Source organism: Nyctibius grandis, chromosome 2, assembly GCF_013368605.1.
Source record: "Nyctibius grandis isolate bNycGra1 chromosome 2, bNycGra1.pri, whole genome shotgun sequence".
In the NCBI taxonomy this organism is placed as follows: domain Eukaryota; kingdom Metazoa; phylum Chordata; class Aves; order Nyctibiiformes; family Nyctibiidae; genus Nyctibius; species Nyctibius grandis.
The window spans coordinates 5,168,752-5,182,664 of NC_090659.1; the positions used below are offsets into that span (position 1 = coordinate 5,168,752).

General features: G+C 46.9%; 1 protein-coding gene across 1 annotated transcript; it reads left to right on the plus strand.

The window, feature by feature from the left end:
* Positions 1-1,779: 1,779 nt before the first annotated feature.
* On the plus strand, positions 1,780-13,472 carry CD2 (CD2 molecule). Its single transcript, XM_068395599.1, has 5 exons — positions 1,780-1,840; positions 4,993-5,289; positions 7,366-7,611; positions 10,925-11,044; positions 13,264-13,472. Exons 1-5 carry the CDS (start codon positions 1,780-1,782, stop codon positions 13,470-13,472), a joined length of 933 nt encoding a protein of 310 aa, XP_068251700.1.
* The last annotated feature ends 441 nt before the right edge of the window (positions 13,473-13,913 follow it).

Genomic DNA, 13,913 nt, shown 5'->3' on the forward strand with positions numbered 1-13,913 from the left:
CTCACAGCAAACTGATTTTTGAACAGACCTTTTATATACTTTAGGAGGGGTTTCTTGCTCCTGTCTACTTGCTCTAACAGGAAAAGGGATGCCACGTTTGATGTGCTATAACTGATCTGCTGGAGCGTAGGGGCTTCCAGTCTGAGTCATTTCATCTGTGCCTGTACAAGAGTGTGGGCATCTGGGCATGACAGTCTTGATTAACGGGAGGTAGTGGCCTTCATTATGAATACAGGGCATCCTTTTAAGCCTTGTTTTGCTCCTGTGGAGCTTTCCCTCTCTTCTCTCTCTCGCCTACACACACACACATCTTTCCATTTGTGTTTCATTTGTACCAATCCCAGTTTCTGCCCGCAGCTCTGCGGGGGAGAGAGGTCCCCACAGCCCCCTGGGGCCTGCACTGCCCGCACAGTCTGCTTGGCTGGGGAGAGACACCTGGGCATGGCAGCCCCTGCCCTCCGCTTGTTTTTCTTCACAGAGGATAGAGGTCAGGCACAGAAATGTCATCTTGCTACTGCTGCTTCCTCTCTCCTTTTGCGTGTGCCTCCCTTGTGCATTCTTTGTGAGGAAACAATGACAAAAAGCAGGAAGAGAAGCTAGGTTTTCCCGCAATCAGCAGAAGCAGCAATACTGTGACCTTAGTGCATTTTACCTCTGGTAACTTTTTCTCCTGTTGTGCAAAAAGGGGTAGTTTTTACCAGTGTTAGTATCAATTAAAACATGACAAAGCCGGAGAAATGGAGGTGTCTTACAAGACCTTTCTATAACTTCAAGGAAGAAGAATGTCTTGAATGAACGAGAAAGATTTCTCTGGTATTGTACATCTCCTGTGCCACAGCTTTTCTTCTTCTTTCTTGGACTCCATATGCAATAAAAAGCTGGAAGATTTCAGTGGCTGCTGCAGCACAGGGATTGTGCTGGGGATCACACGATTCAAAATCCTCCCCACCCCATCTGTTTCATATTGGAATCAGGAATAAAGATTTTTTTTAGCTTCTCATGTGTTTTTGGACCTAACTCCCATGCCTCCTCCCAGCTTCTTTCCTCACCATCTTTCCCCCACCAACCATCTTCAGGGCTGGTTTCTGGCTACACCACAGCAGTGTTTTCATCCCCTTTGAAGCTCATTCCTCTTTCACAGCTTGCTCAAACAGCCGGCTGTGCCTGCAGGACACCTTCATGTGGCACCGGCCAGCCCTTTGTAGATCATACGTTGATGCGAAGCTGATCCTGATGGTTTCCAAGGGAAGTGTGTCTCCTTTCTATGTGTTGTCCAACAGCCACCAGCTACCTGCTCCTCGCTGTGGGTCCTGGCCTTGCTGTTCCCCTCACTGCTGCTGAGGCTACGGGGGAGCAGAAGGATTCTCATCACCCCCTAGCCCCAGAAACGACATCCATCGCACTAGGATTGTGGCATGTGGATGCTGGAGTTGAACTCTTTGGGTGAACATTGAAGAAGATCAGGGCCCTGGCTGGCCCTCCAGCTGAGTAGACAGATCTTGGGGGCATTCCTGCATTTTAGTGTGCGTTTTCCTTGTCACGGCACGTTGTCCCCATCCTGATAAAACATCCCGTCGAGAGGTATTTCTGCCCGTGGTTTTTGTGCCTGTGCTAGAAACGAGAAGTGCTGGGTGAGAGCTGGGAGGAGGAGAGAAGGGGAGGAGGGCACAAGGGCTGCACCAAAACGTCCCACGACTGCTTGCTCACAGCAGAAAATCCTTTCACTTGCCAAGAGTTATCATTAGACAAGGCAACGCAGGATTTTTTTTGACCCTGAAAATGAACTTTAGGAGGATTTTCCTAGTCAAGTGCTTGCTGCTTTTATTTCCCACTGTAAAATGTGAGTTTTTCTTACCATTTTTTTCTCTTTCGGGCTAGCGTTGTTAAAATTGCATGTTAAACCATTTACAATTTGGTGGGATGTTACTGATAAGAGACTAATTCCACTTTCCCAATGAGTGAAGACCTTTGGGTTATTGCTATTATTATTTGATTTAATTTTCAGCTGGGGGAGGGCAGAACCTGAGTTTCTTATTCCAGTTATAATAATAAGCTGTAAACAGTTCTGGTTTTAAGTTAATGAGGCTTAATTTGACACATGTATAATAAGAAATGTCAGCATGCAGTTTTCTCTCTGCCCTCGAGGTAGCTTGTACTACATTAGAGATCCAGTTACGGTGCATTATTGCATGTAATTTCCTTTTCTTATCAAAGATGAACAAATCTTTTGAAAGTGCAAATTATATTCTTCCATAAATATTAACAGAAAGAGTGATATATCTCAGTGTCTTCAGTAGAGTTGAGTAAGTCTGAGATGTGAAACCAGCAAGCAAATACATACATCTTTTATATTTTGCAAATTATTGCTCTCATTATTTTTTAAAATATTAATCTAAAAACTTAATTAAGGTGTTAACTCATAGATTAGAGAAGGTTATAAGAGATGGAGACAATACAATCATGCAGAGGTTTATTTTGTTTCTGTTCATTCCACTACAGATTTTATGTATGGCTGTTTAATGCTTTTCTTTTCCTGCAGAACAAAATTAATAGATAAATAAGGTTTGGGGTTTTTGTCGTACATGATATATAAAAGATCTTGTGCAGCAGAAATGAAGATTATTCCCTTGAATGGAAAACTTGTTACAAAGATTTCCTTTCTTCTCTAAAGTTAATACGGGAGCTTTTCCTTTTAACTCTTTCTTGTGACTGCAAGGTAGCTCTACGCTGCCAGTTTGGATCTTTCTGCCCCTTGGAGTGTGTTTCAGCTGGCATTAGCAGAAATGCTGTGACAGGAGCTAAACAGATTTTTTAGTATTGTATGTGTGGGATACGCACCTTTCCATTAGTAAGACTGTGGAGATCAGATAAACATCATCCAGAGATGTGTCTGGGTGGTCTGTCCATAGAGATGCTATTGAATTATCCTTGAAAACTTAGATGACTTTTTTTCTTTACTTTCAGAGACAAAAAATAAATGATAGTATCTGTTATGCAAAGAAATCCTACTACTAGCTCTAAATACCTGTGCATGACTGAGCAGAAACAAGTATCAGAATTCAAATATTTGGGTGTAATCCATAGTGTCATCTGCGTGGAGGATAGCTGCTTCCAAGACTGTTTGGTTGATATAGCTTGATTTCAGAATATTTCATTAGATACATCAAATACCTTCCAAGAAATGCAATACTGAAATAACAGCCTCTCCTTAGACTGGGGCTGAAGTGCTGGAAACACTTCAGGATTAATTTTCTTGTTGCAGAGGCACGCTGTTTTAGTTCTTTGATTATGTCCGGGCAACTACCGATAGGACAAGAGGACACAGCCTCAAGCTTCGCCAGGGGAGGTTCAGGTTGGACATTAGGAAGAATTTCTTTTCAGAAAGGGTCATTAGACATTGGAATGGGCTGCCCAGGGAGGTGGTGGAGTCACCATCTCTAGATGTGTTTAAGAAAAGACTGGAGATGGCACTTAGTGCCATGGTCTAGTTGACAGGGTGGTGTCAGGGCAACGGTTGGACTCGATGATCCCAGAGGTCTCTTCCAACCTGGTTGATTCTGTGATTCTGTGATGCTGTGATTGTTAGTGTCATGAAATAGCAACTGCATTTCAGTTTCCCCTCTGTGATTTAGTTTATCATTGTTCTAGACACCAGGAATGAAGGACTGTAATAAAAATATGCATAAAAATAGTCTTTCTGTGCGGAAAAGGTTCTTAAAATATATAAAATTAGAGCAGAATCAGCTCTATCTGGTGATTTAATGAGAAATTCCCTCCTTCTGACTGGCTTTATCCTGTAAAGTGAAGAGGAATGAACATAAGAAAAATGGCAAATGAAATAAGCCGTGGCTCCGAGTGCACATTTGGTTATCGGTGAGCTTATCTCACCTGACACTTGTGAGCACTTTTCTACCTCCTCCTACCAATTTTCTACCGGCCACTGTGGGGTGGAGACAGTACCTCACTTGAAGTGACCTCCTGACAAACTTTGCACTCCGAAGTCCCGGCTCACCGGAGATGGGCCTTGCAAAGGCTGTGAAGCAGCCTGGAGGGGAGAGGGCAGCCCACCCAGGCACAGCCCCAAAAGGACATCATCTCCACTGGTGGTAACGTGACTGATGTTTCGTAGCCTTGGCTTTCCTGAACGTCGCCTTCAGCAGCCACACGCTAACTACTGCCCAGTCCTGGTAGCACTTTTGTGAAGCACCTACTCTTACCTGTTCTAGAGAGGGGACCTGTCAGCAAAGGACACCTGCAAAGAGAAAAGATTTTTTTTGGCCTTTACTTATCTCCTAACGTCTCCCATGCCCCACTGGTTCACAGGATGTGGTTAGCTGTTTGTTTCTCCTCACCTTACTTGCCTCATCATGATCCTGTGCTATAAATATCAAGAAGATATATTGCAGTGGGGCAGGGTGCCTGGGATGGGTGAGGTGGGGACACTGCAAGCTGGCAGCGCTGGGTCTGCCTCCAGTTCAGTGTCTTACACTCGCTCACTGCTTGACGTGGGCCACTAATATTACTATTATTGCCATCACTGTTACTGCTGAGCTGATCCTATTGTCCAGGGCCACTACTAATTTGTGTTCTTCCTGTCTGCAGTGATGTTTACAGTGGTGGGCACTCTGAGTACCAGCCCGTGCCCCCTGCAAAACACACCGAAGTGACCTTATTTTCAGGAAGGGTTAAGTTCAGAGGCATCCATGAATCTTGGCATTCAAACTCACTCCAAATAAGTCAGCCAGAGTATAAAGCTGGCTTTTGAAAGCCAGACTCTTAGCTTCCGCACCTCCCGGAATTAAATTGGGTGCTGACATTTATCTAATGAATGATCAAAAGGCGCTTTGGAGCAGGGGAAGAAAACAGCATCAGTAATGCAGAGAGGCTTACAACTCAGAGCAGGGTAGCAGGTGACAACTTTTTGGGTCACCAATGATGGCAGCAGGGGCTGCTGGAGACACGCTGATGGGTGGGTTGTGCTTCCCTTTACAGGCTCCATCACCAACTGGATTTACACGGCAGTGAATGGGTCAGCTCTTCTCAGCATCGCTGCTGCTGGGAGCATATACGATGCCACGTGGCTGAGAGACAGAAAAAGGTTGCTTCAGATAAAAGATAAGAAAGTTAAGTACTATGTGAACAAGGAACAGTGCAGGTGTAAGATATTACTAAATGGGACTCTGCAAATAGAGAAGGTGATGAAAGAGGACAGTGGAAAATACACGGTGACTGTTTATCAGCAGGATGGAAAATTGAAGGCAGAAGAAGAAAAAATGCTCATCGTTCAGGGTGAGTTTTTGCTCCTCCCATACCATTCCTAGCAGCGCTGAATAAGACTTGGTATTCCTGCTCTCTCCTACAATCTTTTCTACTCATTGCACCCTCTTTCTGTTTTGGGGGGACGTACCTCTTTCCTCTCGCCATGGACAGCAGTCTGCCGCTCTTCTCCCTTGCTCCTATTGATGCCCTCTGGTCCCCTGCTTCTTTCTGGCTCCCCTCTCTGTCAGCCACCAGGTTTCTACGTGTGCCCAAGCAAGCAGCCGTGAGCACGTCTGTGTTGGCAGCAGGGTGAGTGCTCCCAGAAGCACCCTACTTCCAGAGACTTCTTGTGGGAGCGCAGCAACCTACATGAGGTGTGCCTGTGGCTGATGCACTGTGCACTCCTGGCACTTCTGGTGCTATTTTATGGGCACTGAGTTATGACTTTTGGTCTCTAGTTACTGCTCCAGCAAGGTGAGCACCTTGTGTTGCATCTGCCGACCTCCTGAGGATAGCTCAGGAGCCCAGGTGGCACTAAATGCCTGTATTTAGGCAATGTGATCCCACTCCATTTTTGCTCTAACATTCAAAATAGCCAGCAGTCACCTCCCCTGAGACAGACCACAATAGGAGTTGAATTTGCAGGGGAAGAGGACTCCTGCACCCCATCCTTGCATAGCATAACACAACAAATATGAAGATTGTGCTGTTCAAAGCACGCTTAAGCACATGCCTGGGGATTTCAGCTGCACGGGTTCAAAGCATGAGGGCAGCCTCCATTTCTGTGTTTTATCTTGTCCTGAGAGATCAGAGCGGTAGCAGCCCAGAGCTTTTGAGATAAGTAGGGAAGATGGGGATGGCTATTCTGCTCCTTTATGGCTGCTGCCATCTCTCCAGACCTCTAAGCTGTAGGGCAGCATGGGTTTTTTCCCCACCAAGAGGATGATTTTGCTCCATCCTTCTTCAGCCAGCATGCACACCTCTGCCAACCGCTTGAGTCTGTGCGCAGCAGCTGGCACTACAGAAATGATGCCTTCATGAGGCAGCAATGACAGCTGGAATGGTTTTAGCAGCATTTCTGTGCAGTGGGAGGTCCTGTGCTAAAGGACTGCTGAGCAGTGAGGATGTCTCACTACTTCAGGAATTATTATTGTGAACTGTCTACAGGAAGTCATCAGGGCATGATGCTATTTACTCATGCTTTAAGCTACGGAGCTGTCATTGGCGTGTCTTGGGTTCAACTTCAGGTTAAGGTTCCAACCTAGCTATGTGCTGCATCATTTCATCTACTGTGCAGCAGAGAGGTTGCCTTACCTCTGATAGCAGTTTTGGGATTAAAGTCCTTTAGTAACTGTCAGGTGATAGAATCACTTGCCAGCCAGATTATACTTTGTTAGTAGGGCTAGACAAACAGTTGTTCCAAAACCGTGATAGTTTAGATGATATCATCACACAACTCCATCACCAGGACCCCAGGCTCTAGTGTTTCACACTGGGGTGTTCCCGTGACTGATAGGTTACAGCTTGCAGAAGAGGAGTGGGCTTAATGAGGAAAGGGTGGCTGCAGATGTCACAGCATGAACGTAGACTGCATGTGCTATGAGCAGCCCTTATTGGCTTTAAAACTTATGATCTCTTTAACTTACACAAGAGGTGGCCCTGGCATGTTTTTCTTTACCTAGTCTAAAAGGTAGAAATTAATTTTTTTCCATCTGATGTCCCTACCAGTTGCCCCTAGTTGAGGAAAGCCCCGCAGGCTTTTCTGGCTCTTTCAGTGGACCAGTGATAGAGAACCTGGAACCAAAATGTAGCTAGCTGCCCGTCTGGCTGGCCATGAGCCAGGCTGAGACTGAAAGTAGTCCAGCCATGGTGGTGCAACTCTGCTTTGCTAGGCCAAATATGTAGGCTAATAATATACTGCATTTTCTTTATTATTGCCGTGTTACTTCTGTAGTAGAGGTCTAATTTGCTCTTCATTCTGGTCTCATTAGCCAGTGTTACTCCCTTACTGCTTATTGGGGGCTTATTCTCTGTTCTGCTTAATAATGGAGGTTTTCCAAAGGAGAAACCATCTCAGAGGTGCCTGTCCCTTCTCTTCTTTTTCAGAGCCTGTCCCTCAGCCTATCCTCAGTGCTGAATGCATGAATAAAACTGTATCTGTCAAGTGTGAAGTGAAGCAGAAGACTAAAGATGAAACATTTATAATAGAACTGACTCTAGACGATAAAAGCAAAAAAATCCAGAAGAATGCAACAAGGTTGGAATTCCACACACGGTATTCTGGGACATTCAGATGTGTTGTTAAGAACCAAGTCAGCAAAAAAACGGCTGAAGAAGTAATTAAGTGCTCAGGTAAAAAAAATCTATTTTTGCCAGAATCTGCAAGGGTGGACCCACAAAGCCTGATGCAGTTGCACGTATCTGTAGTAGTGGTCCAGGCGCCAGGAGCATCGATGGTTCCCGGTACCCAGTATGGCGAGTCTGACACCACCGCCGTTATTGGGAGCCGATGCTGCTGTGGTAGCCAGGATGTGAGTTGTGCTTTCTGCTTGGCATTCCCCAGCCTTATCGAATCTCCACGCTCCCCACCCTGCTGCTGCCTGCCCCACTGCTACCCTTATGGCATCCCTGCTCTAACTGCAGGGAGGCCAAGCTGGAGGCAGCGGGATGTGAGGTGGGCCATGCTCCTCCTCTTCTCCTGTGGCCAGCGGTGTTTTCCCGATGCTCAGTGTCACTGGAAGAGGGGAAGAGGTTTTTCTGGAGTCAAGAGCCTTGTGGGTCGCAGAGAGGCCCCCAGGGCACACTGCAATGCTGCTTCCACTGGAGGTGATGTCTCCTGGGGGAAACTGCAGCCTGCCAGCAAGATCAGGCTGGCTGAAGGGTGAATGAATGAGAGACAGATTCTTGCCCATCCTGTAATTTTCTCCCTCCCCTCCATCACTGCTGGCTTGTCTTCCAAAAGTTGCCAGAGGTATCCTGACAGACTTTTTGGTGTCAGCATCCTGACAGACTGAAGTGGTGTCAACCATCACTAGTGGTAGACCAATGAAGTAAACAAGAAAGTGGGGAGGTGGGCCTGAAAGTGTTTCAGTTGCACACAGCAGTCTGCAAAGGGCAGGAAGCACTTTCCTCCTTTTTTTATCCTCCTTTATTCCTTTCAAGCTAATGGTATTTCCCAAAGGTTGACTTCAGTCAACCAGTCCAAAGCCAAAGAGTTGACTTCAGTAAGGTAGTATAAAACTACCCAAGCTACCACGACATAAACTAACGTCTTATTTTTTGAAATTAGGGATCTTCTGCTATGCATGTGAAGACATGGCACTGATTTCAGGGGATTTGTTCTTGATTTACATCCTCATGGTGGGGAAATCAGTTGCACATTATTTTTCTCCTCTCCACGATCATACTTGTGAAGGTGGTGGTTGCCCACTACATGTGGATGTGGATGGATGCTCTCACAAGGGGAAGAGTAAGCTGCTTGGACTCTCGAGCTTGGCCTAGAAATCAGGAGGAGGTTAGGGAGAATTTAGCTGAGCTTTGGGGTTGTGTGGCTCAGATGAGCATTGCTCAAATGTACCATGGATTTTCTTTCACCTGAAGTGTCATCTTTCTAAACCACAGATGCAGCAAAAGAACTGAAGGAATTGCATTTTAAATGGGCAGAGTCATGCTGAAAATTATTAGATAGACAAAAGAAGTCATGACTCCCCGCCCGTAAAAGTTTTGAAAGTTAAGGCAAAAACCAAGGGACAGATCATACTGTTATGACACTCGATGTGGTGTTCAGTTCAAAGTTCAGATGTCCAGTGCAGTACTGGGAGAAGTCCTTTAATTTGCTGGGCTTGGGTTCATCCCACCTAACTGCGAGTCCTTCGCTTAAAGCACTCTCTTGCTCTAGATTCCTGCTAGAGCTAGAGGAGAGTGGGGGGCTCACACCAACTGGCTCAGTATTTCCAATTTCAAGCTATTTGTGCCATAGCGAATTTAAGGAAAGTCCAAGTCCAAAGGCCAGCCCATGGTGTGAGAAGGAAGGGAGCAAGCCTTAAAGTATAGAGGCCTTATTGAAGAGATCCAAGGTCTGCTGAAGGGCAAAGAGCTGAGGGACGGAGTGACCTCTGCTCTCCTGCGCAGCCCTTGCCTCCTGCAGGATCTCCCTGATGCCTAAAATAGCCAAAAAAGGTTGTTTTCTGCTGCATGAGCTGCCTGACCTGATGGGCTGCACAGTCCCGTTGGTGCTAACACTGGGAAGGGACTGGGGTGTGGGGGAGCAGGATGCGGCATGGACTTTGGAGCAAGGGGTGAAAACATGCTGCTGGGTTAGGTCCGTTTAAGGCAGGGCAAACTAGCCCAAACATATTGTCTTAATGAGGAACCGCTGGCTGAAGCTGGCCATCTCAGGGCACAAGCCAGGCAAGCATGGGCCTGCCTGCATTGCTGGTGTAGGCAGACATTAGCCATCAGCTGGATGCATTGACCCTTCCTACTCAAACTAAAAAATCCCTCAAACCTTTCTGTGTGGTGGCAGGACTCTGCTAGCTCTATAGTAGATTAAAAATCCCTCATCTTGCACTCAAACTTCCTTCCAACCCTGCTGCCCTCCATGAATATCTGGTCCTGCATTTGAGGCCTTTCACCTTGAATTTTGACCTTCAGCAGGCAAGGCATGCTTCAGATGGGCTTCAGCTCAGCTAACTTTTCATGTAAGTGTTACTATGTGTGAATCTGTCTGGGCTCACCTTACAGTCAGCTGGGAGGAACAAGCACAGAGAGGGCAAAATACACCTCGGTGTAACACTGGCACCTAAAACAGGTGAGAAGAATCTGGGGGTTCTTGACTTTTTTTCCACTGGGGCAGCCTAGGCTGTGGTGGCCTTTATACTGTAGACATCTCGGCTTTGGTGTCATCACTCTTTGCCCTCCGGGTGCATGCCCAGTGATGTTAAGGGTGGTACCAGTGGTGTCATCCCCTTTGGAGCTTTGTCCTCCAAGAAACCAAGGAAGGTGCACTTCTGCTGGGTTCAGCTCCACAGTGCCTATGCTTGAGCGTGAGCACTGAATGCCAGGAGGACAGACGAAGCAGGAGGTGGCAAAGGAAGGCCAGCATCCAGCAAAGCTTATCTGGCAAAAATAAGAAACACTCATAAATTTTTTCTCACCGGGCAAACTGAACTCTTGTTTTGAGACTGTGGGATATTTGGTTACGTTCTTTTCCTTTTCACTATTTTTTAAATTTGCATACAGCCAAAACTTGAAGAGGAAGTACCAAAATACTACGAAGCAAGCTAGTCTCAGTGTTTCCAGCTCAGTAGGAAATACTTAAAAAGTTTATTTTTGTTAGATGCTGAGCACTGCCTGGATGCTTGTTGACCTTAAAAGGGTCCGTTGCTAGCAGGAGCAGGGCATTTATAGTAATTTAAATAAGATGAGCTGGCACACATGAATGCTCTGGTTTCAATTTTCTGCAAAACTTGAATCCATCAGGGAGCAATCAAAGTTCTACACAATGAGGACCAGCAACTTTCTTCTGAGCACAGAGAAAAGGCAAAGGGCGGGCTCTCTCACTGGGGCTGCCTTTACAGCCAACAGAAGAAAAAACAGAATTCTAGGTAGATGTTGTGCAAGTTATCTCTTTCCCTCTAACATCCTCTTTCATTCCCTTAACTAGGCCAGCTGGACCTTTACCTCATCTTAAGCATAGCAGGAGGTGCAACCTTCTTTGTCATCTTCATGATTTTGCTTATTTATTGTATCAGGAAGAAGAAAGCAGAAAGGTTTGAAAATGATGGTAAGTGTTCAAGGGACTTTATCCAGCCACCTAAAATCTCAAAGCTTCCTGCTGACAGCAGCCCTGTGGGCAGGAGCATGCTCTCTGCCTTGGCATGAGCAATAACCTGGTTTTGGCATATGGTGACTCTCGGCAGATTGGCTGGCATTGCCAGTCTTGGTTTCTGATACATGCTTTGAACAAAAGACTTCTTGTTCTCAAGCACTTTTGTTTGTTCGTGGAGGAAGAATTGCTCCTCCAAAGCTCATCCAAGGCCACCAGTCATGGGCATCTATGGGGCTAAAATTAGATATCCCATAAGAAGATTTTTTAAATTAATTTTTATGTTGTAAAATTAGGATCCTTGAAATCATTAGTCACATTTGGAAACACTGCAGATAGTGAGAAGGGGCAAGAAGGGGCTCAGCTTTTCCAGGAGTTTCCTCAGGCATCTCACAGAACTTGTCCTCTCTATAAAACAATGTCCTTGGAGGTCTTACATCACTAGAGGTCCAACTTGGGGCACAATAAAGAGTTGAGGTTTCCAGGGTGGGCAGAGATTTCATCTGTTGTCCAAAATTCATGCCTCTTTAAGACCATAGGAAAGCTCTCTTGACAGAGAGGTTGCTTTAAATTACAGCCTGGGCATTGCTGCTAGTTTAGGTGGACAGAGGATACTGAGCTGCCACTCAAGAAGAGTCGTCTGGCCCACCTGGAAGGGGAGGCTAAAGCAGGAGGGAGCTTGCCCTGGCAGGGCTTGTTTAAAGGCTTGTTTCTGAGTCCTGCCCCCACACGCTGTGTCAGGCTTCCTGTGTGAGCTCAAATAACAGCTAGTCTCTGTATGAGTCGGTTCTCAAGTCACAAAATGGGAGTAAAAGCTCCTTTGTACACCACAATAGTCTTTGTCAAGATAGAACAATGCCTGAAGGAAACCTCAGCCGATACCTCAAAGGTGCCAGTGGTCAGGCTGACATCAAGGGTGAGCATGACCAGTCCTGTGGCTGAGGGGAGTGCAACCTCGCCCCACCTGAGCGTGGGTAAGTTGCCATGGCTCTCCTGCTTCCCCTGAAGTTATGACCATGAAGAATAGGGGAGCGCTTTCCCCGATTGCAGGGAGATCTCACCACAGTGCAACCACGGGTTGTCATCTCAGAAGGCTTGCCATAGCTTGGGAGCACAACGCTGGTGTGAGCATAGCCATATGAGTGTCATTTTACATTATGGCTGTTCTTGTTTGAGTGGGACACATTGCTCCCTCAACTGTGCAGTGATAGCATATCCTCGGTTCTTGGATCTGGATTCAGCAAGAATTAAGAAAAGGAGAAGTCTGGGAAAATGAGTACTAATGTAAGAGGGTGTCTAGCCTCTTTGAAAGAGTTTGGTGTGTGCTTAAGGCCATTTCAGTGTCCCAAGAGGTAAATCCCTCAGTCCCTAAGATAAGCTGACCGACATTTCAGAAATTATGAGTCATTGATCAAAAGTCAGCTGTCTTTTCTTCTACGTGTGGGGAAATTAATCCTGGCAAAATGGACGTCTGGCTTCCAGGTGCCTGGAAATCCCAGCACGGATAGTGGCAGGGCAGAGTGCTTTGATGGTGCTTCCCGGGGTTCCATCTCACCTTCCCTTCAGTGGCCCGTTTCCAAAAGAGGACAGAGCAGCTCAGGCTGGGGGTGTCCATTGGTGACCGCTGGGGCCTCCCCAGCAAAGTCAGTTCTCCCAGCATAGAGAGGGCAGAGCTGCCCCAAACACCCCCAGGTACCTTGACCTCAGCAGGCACCCAAAAAGCTTTTGGGTTTGTCCAGTATGCGCAGACAGAGGTGATTTTGGTTGTTCGCTGGAGCAGCAGGAACACCTGAGAGTGATGGTGGCCTTCCAGGTATTTGGGTTTTTCTTGCTTGGGCCAAGTACTTTTCCCTGGCTGTTTGACAAGAGGACACAGCCTCAAGCTTCACCAGAGGAGGTTCAGGTTGGACCTTAGGAAGAATTTCTTTTCAGAAAGGGTCATTAGACATTGGAAGGGGCTGCCCAGGGAGGTGGTGGAGTCACCATCTCTGGATGTGTTTAAGAAAAGACTGGACATGGCCCTTAGTGCCATGGTCTAGTTGACAGGGTGGTGTCAGGGCAACGGTTGGACTTGATGATCCCAGAGGTCTCTTCCAACCTGGTTGATTCTATGATTCTGTGATTCTGTGACTTCTGATAAGTATGTGCCTGATTGTGGGATCCTTCTGTTGTTGCAGACGAGGACCGAACGACGCGGGCTCGCCAGGCGGACAGTGAAATGATGGTGCGGGAGCTCCCTCAGCCACCGTGCAATCCCACCCCGAAGCAGCTGCGTGTGCAGCAGCGGCCGCTGCCGCAGCCCCAGGTGCAGCAGCAAGCACTGCCCCCGCGGCCCAGGCCCCGCACGCAGCAGCGGACTCCAAACCACCAGAGAGAAAGACCTTGAATGTCTGCCCTGGGAGGGACAGGGCTCTCTCTGCCCCACCATTCATTGGGAAAGGAAAGTTTCCAGTAGTCAGGAACCCCTCCCGCCCAGCCTTGCGTAACGCTCAGCTATGAAACAGCAGCTTTCGTTGCAGAAAATTTGAGAGAGCATCAAATGGAGGTGAAGAGACGCAGTGGAGGAGATTCAAGGTGATGGGCATTCATCCCTGTGCCCATTTTTCTTCAAGTGTCTCCCTGTCAGGGTATGGAGCATTGAGCCTTGAAACCTGTGTCTTTTTGTGGTTCACTTGTTTTTACTGCACCTTGTTGTCTTCGTGCCTTTTGGATGGATTATATCAAGAAGAAGCTAAAGCTCCTGTGAGACAACATGGGCCTAAGGATCTTACAGGGTTTTGTCACGTATCTTTCCTTTCTCCTGCCACACATTAGGACAGCCCTCTGG